The following is a 6,404-nucleotide window of genomic DNA, read 5'->3' on the forward strand; positions in this document are numbered from 1 at the left end:
TTTTTCCATGAAGACTTGCAGACTCACAAGACGATGATGAGGACTTCCCTAGTGGTTCAGAATCTGCCTACCAGTGCAGGGGACACGGGTTCTAGCCCTGGCCCAGGAAGATCCCACATGCCTCAGAGCAACTAAGCCCACGCACCACAACTATTGAGCCTGTGCGCCACAACTATTGAGACCACACATCTAGAGCTAGAGCTCGTGGTCTGCAGCAAGAGAAGCCACTGCAATGAGAAGGCCGTGCACCACAATGAAGAGTAGCCTCCACTCGTCGCAACTAGAGAATAGAGAAAGCCCGTGCACAGCGACGAAGACCCAATGCAGCCAAAAATAAATACATTTATTAAAAACAAAACAAAAAAAAGGCGATGATGAAAGTGTCTTTTACTTCCAGTCTGAGTATCAGTAACAGAAGAGAAAAAGGTATTTGTGTGAAGGAGAAACACGGTGTTGGCTTTGAATAAGATGGATATTCAGTTGTTGGACCTATTTGTCACATCCTCATATTGCATTCACCAGGGTATCTTCCCTCTTATCCTGTTCACCATGAAAGGGCTCAGCCATGACTATAGTTGACAATGGGATTAAATGCTCTACTATATGATCTATAATTTACCTCATATCCTGGGTCTGATAGGCCTGGGTGTTGTCATGGTTGGTTGTCCCTGGATGGAGCAGGAGCACACATACAGGTAGTATTTTTCTTCTTTTTCCTCATACAGTATTGAATGACTGACTGGAGATAGAGAAACTGGAGATTATTGGTATTTGTTCTTGATCTAAAGAAGAACTAACAGGTCATCTATAGAGGAACCCCTTACTGTGGCATTTCGGAGGATATTCGGCTAGAAAGTACTTAGTACTAATCCTCTTGAATTCAATTAAGTCCACATTAAGAGCCATGGATCTCCATACACACACTCTACTTTACATAGTACAAATGGACTTTCAGCTAATGCCAAAGAGCTATCCCATGACAAATGTTCCTTGTCATTTCACTCACAGCACTGGTGCCACTGACAGACATGAACATCATCTTCATTTTCTCCAAAGCACAAGTTATGGTCAGGAGATAACTCTGTAAAATAAGCTTCTAACTCTGGTAATTTTATGGTATCTTTTCATCAACTCCTAATAAAATCTAGCAGACACATTACATTTGGCATTTAAATTATGTTCATAGAACACAATGTTTCCCCAATAAATGACTTAGGTTTGGTATTGAACTCCAGGAACCTTGGTAAGGAGATGGGGAAATAAGTACCCTTCACCCCAAAACAATGGGAAAAAATTAATAAATGTTATCCATTCAACCTTAGGCATAGGATTCTGAGGAAATAGAAATTTAGACCTGGCTTAGGGACATTAAGCCAAACTTTAGAAAAAATTTCTGATATTCTAAGTCCTTCATTTTTTTGTTGATGATATATGAGGTTTAAATTTTAGCTCTGGTTTAATCATTGGCTTCTTTAGATTATACGTTCAAATGTGAAGATGATTCCTTTTAAGCCTAAGGTAAGTCACCTTAGCTTTTAAATTTTTGTGATGGTTTGTAAATTGAGGAGGCTAAATGAGCATTTTCAATTTAAAGTCTGAAACATTTTACAACTAAAATGGACATACTATAATTGAGTGTGATTGCTTCATTCCGTTTTTTTCATGCATTATCACGAAATTTCTATAGGTTTCTAGCCTGAAGTAGTCATCTCATTATGGAACTTCTATGATCAATAAATAATAAAAGTTCATACATTTATTTTGATAATTTGTCTCTAAGAATTCTCCAAAGAAATCTAAAGTTATATAAAGGTTTGCATCTACCACTGGGAATATATTTATTCTCATCACCTTTACTCAGTTCTCTACCCAACCTCTTTCATGTCAGTAATCCCACTCTTACCTTCCTGCTTCTGTCGTTTTACTTCAGTTTGGCTGCTGTCCTTCATGTAGGCTATTTCAGGGTCTCCAAAATGGAATCTCCTAATGTCTCCTCCTCCCCATTCGTAGTTAATTTTATTATGAGGAGATGTGGGATACTCATCTCCTGAGAAATGTGGAGGTAAATGGAAATGCCCACATTTCCAGTTATCTATTTAAATGGGAGAATGACCTGTCTTGAGGACTTTAACTCCTGTGAGCAGTAGAGTCCCATTCCAAGTCTCATTATATTAAGGTTTCTCACATTCATATCGCCTCCATTCTCAACAAAAGACCTTTTATGGGGCAAGTGAAAAGGATTGGAAAATCTTGTCAACACAATTTTTCCAGACCTTTATGAACAGAATTTGTAAACTGTCTTCAAGAAGGTGTTAAATTATAACTTTACCTTCTCAAAATTGTGCAAAACGCTCTCTCCAAAGAGAAACCAGAAATCCTTCACCAAAAAAGTCAAAGATATAAATGATCCTACTTTTGTGGTCTGTGTGCTTGTGTCTATTGTGCTTAATTTTATGAAGTCAAATAGTAAAAGGAATATTGTACAAAAACTCAAGCCCTGATTTCCTCTTTCAAATATTTCAGATATTCCCCTTTCAGGAAATCCATGGTCAAGCAGAATATATTCTAGCATTCCTCTTAGACCCTTTTCTCCATAACTCAGTTAAGACTTGGTTGCATGGGTCTTATTTCATTGGTTTCCCTGGTCAGAGCCTTTTCCTGACATCACTAAATATCTGTCTCATAGATTCAGAACAGTCACTTGGGTTGAGCCCCTGACTTAAGAATGTGGAGAAGTCTCTCGAATTTGTTTAGTGTGAACAGCATAGACAATTGGGTTGAGGACGGGTGGAATGAGGAGGTAAAAGTTGGCCAAAAGGATATGGATATGGGGAGGGACATGATGGCCAAAGCGGTGAGTGAGAGAGGAAACAGCAATGGGGATATAGAAGACAAGGATAGCACAAATACGAGAACTGCATGTTCCTAGGGTTTGAAGCCTAGCCTCAGGGGTGGTCAACCCTATGACAGCCCTAAAAATCACCACATAGGAGGCAGTGATGGCTAATGAATCCAGGATCAATACCAGGAAGCCAATTCCCATTCCATATAAGTTGTTGTGTCACTACATGCCAAGGTGACCACGGCCATGTACTCAGAGTAGGAGTGGGCAGTGATTTGGGTCCGGTAAAGGGGCAGCCTCAGGCAAATCAGCAGGGGCAGAGGTCCAATGTAGAGTACTCCATGAAGGAGGGCAGCCGGGCCCAAACGTCCTACCACTGCATGGGTGAGCATTGAGGTGTGGCATAGTGGGTCACAGATGGCCACATAGTGATCAAAAGCCATGGCAAGGAAGATGCCTGACTCTACCATGATGAAGCAGTGGATAAAGAACATTTGGGTCAAGCAAGTATCTAGGTCAATGTGACAGGCACAAAAACAGAAGATGGTTAGCAGTTTGGGCATGGTAGAGGTTGACAGGACCAAGTCAATGACAGCCAACATGCACAGGAAGAAGTACATGGGCTGGTGCAGGCTGTGCTCCAACTTTACCCTGGCCAGGATGGTCACATTCCCCACCACAGCCACCAGGTACATAGAGCTAAAGGGGATGGAGAGCCAGATGTGCAGGGACTCCAGCCCTGGGATGCCAGTAAGCCAGAAAGAAGTAGGCACCAAGCAGGAATTATTAGCAAGCAGACATGAACATGTTTGAGGGCTTAGAGTAGCTAGGGGACAGGAGCTCTTAGTTTTAGATTTTTACTGCTATAACAGATATTGCCTCTGGAAACTGTAGACTACTGGAATCTTATTTCCATCCTGGCAGAACCTATAATAAAGAAGAATTCTGAATGCCTACTTGAAAATTGACATGTATTTTGTAAAAGAGACTGCATGAAAACACCCACTGGTAAATGTAGAAACAGGTATGCTTAACATTTCTACTGCTAAATTGCTCTCTTCCATTTCCTTTAGGAAATATTTCCCAAAGCAAAATTACTGGATCAAAGGGGCTGAACAAGTTAGGGGACTTCTACACTGGAAAACACAAAGTTCTACGTGCAATGATTAAATGTAAGTCCATGTAATGTGTTTAGCCTAGTGCCTGCATATGCTTCTCTTTGTTGTATAAAGAGTAACATCAATAACAATGATTAGCTATTTGCAATTCATGATTTTATAGTGAAAATTTAGAATCAATGCGTTCAAAAGTAAAGCATTATTCAATGAATTAGATTTACTATAATATTTTAAAGTTATGTATTACCTGGTAAAACGTTTATGTCATATTACAGTAAGTGAGGGAATGGCAGAAAGCAGATTAAAGTATTGATACGATATGATTTCATTAAAATATGTGTTTCTTATAGGAATATACCTTGGATGTAAAAACACATTCTTTTAATTTTCTTTCGTGTATGGGTATATTCAGGTTTTGAAGAATAGTGAAAAGCTTTAAAAGTCTTACTTTTTAAAAGTCAAAAACATAACGGGACAATTTACTAAGGAAAATATATTAGTGGGGTACAATTCCCTTTTCTTTAATGGCTTAATAATGGTTTGGTCAGACTGATGAATCTAATTGATTTCTTTAAAAGATACCTGGCATAGGACCTAATTTTTCAAAAAGATACCTGGCATAGGACCTAATTTTTCAAAGGAAAATATCTCATTTAAGGCTGCCCAGATTTCATGGTTAGAAAGATAGGGTCAACAGCTAGAGTCAACTGTCCTAAGGAACATTAAAGACAGAGTCTATTAAACTTTCTGAGAATCTGGGCATCATCTATAATTTGAGATAGGTAAAAGATGCATCTTTTTATGAGCAAATCTCACTGGACATTTGCCCATTATCTGATCACAGTGATGAAAACAGTCAACAGGACCCTTCTTACTGGCCACATACTTCTTGGTCTCTATTCTTTGAAGAGATAGGGAGATCAGCGCTAAATCACTGTCCATTACTTGTAAAAGCCTGGTCCACTTCTTGTTCTTTTGCCCTTCAGGTGCCTCTAAGAATCTAGCAATGGCTCCTACTGCTACACATACTCAGGGGTCAGAAGCTGAGGGCACAGGGTATAATTTGGGTCTTGTCCTGTATTGGGCTTGCCCTCCTCATGTTTCTCATTAGAGTCTCAGATTCAACAAGTCAGGCTCCCCATACTCATGTCATGGTAACATGGTGACTTTCTTCACATGGCTACATTTTTGCTGAGAGATCTCACCACCTTCTTGGTTTTTTTACCCAGGCATCAAGGTCCATTCCAGACCATCTCTCCTCTATCCTCTATATCTTTGATATAGAGATATCAAAGCCGCCTTTGATATCTCTATACCAGAGTGGATGGGTACACAGTCACTGAATTCCCCCCAACTAAAAGCCGCCTTTGATATCTCTATACCAGAGTGGATGGGTACACAGTCACTGAATTCCCCCCAACTAAATTCCATGCACATTTCAAATTATTCATATCTAAAATATAAATAGAAGTTACATTTTCATAGCAAATAAGCATAAGAAATGCCCCTACGTAACCTCATGGATTTGTGATTCAGGCTCCAACACACAATGTTAGGATTTTTGAGTTTACTTACTTCTGGGTCAGGTATTGACTAGGTATTGAAAAAAAAGATTAAAGTTCTGTGAACTTTAAAATCGTTCACAGATGTTCTTTTATATTAACTCTGACTTTAGCAATTCTGTGAGTTGAGTATTTGAATATGCCAATAAGTGATACCATGTGTGAAAACTACTTCCTCAGGGATCAAATGTAAAGATGCTGTGAATCTTTTGGATAAGAAAAGGAAAGGATGGGAGATAGCACCACAGTAGCAGCTTAGGGTATCAGCTTTACCATCTAACAAAACCAGATTTCCCATCCAGACCATCTTACCCTATGTTTGGGTAAATTGCTTAAACTCTTGAAGTCTCAGTCTTTTTCTTATTAAAAATGGGGAGACTATCAACTGCAAAGGGTAAGGATAAAGAACAAATGAAATAAGTGTGAAGCTCTTGGCATAGGGCATCAGCTTCTTTTCCCCAAATTCTTACTGTTCACTATGGGGTGGGGAGTAGAGCAGAAATTTACATCCTGCAAATTGGAATAGTTTCCTTTGTTTCACTGTCATGTGGGACATCTTTGAAGAGTCCTCAAAAGTCCAGGAATTGTAGAGATAAGACAGGGATTTATTGGGAACACTGGTCAATACACAATTTTATCTCATAAAAGGGAGAATATCTGAAGTGTTCTCTGAAGATACTGTGATAGGTCCCTTTATGGTTTAGGATGGTGGCCTAATTACTCAAAATCAGGGAAGGTCAAAGTATCTCATCATAAAAGAATCAATGTTCATGCGATGGACTTAAAACCAGATTTCTAACTTTGATTTGTGCCAGACCCAGTTTAGTCAATGAAATTGTAACTGAGTTTTAGGCTGGGACAAAGAATATGAGCATATGAATA

General features: G+C 39.1%; 1 protein-coding gene across 1 annotated transcript; it reads right to left on the reverse strand.

Annotated features, from left to right (window-relative positions):
- Positions 1-346: 346 nt before the first annotated feature.
- LOC132526501 (olfactory receptor 52M1-like) lies at positions 347-4,902 on the reverse strand. Its single transcript, XM_060160852.1, is given in 4 exon segments — positions 347-416; positions 2,736-3,060; positions 3,063-3,668; positions 4,836-4,902. Coding segments are annotated over 4 exon segments (1,068 nt in total).
- Between the last annotated feature and the right edge of the window lie 1,502 nt (positions 4,903-6,404).

This window comes from Lagenorhynchus albirostris, chromosome 9 (genome assembly GCF_949774975.1).
Source record: "Lagenorhynchus albirostris chromosome 9, mLagAlb1.1, whole genome shotgun sequence".
NCBI classification, from domain to species: Eukaryota; Metazoa; Chordata; class Mammalia; order Artiodactyla; family Delphinidae; genus Lagenorhynchus; species Lagenorhynchus albirostris.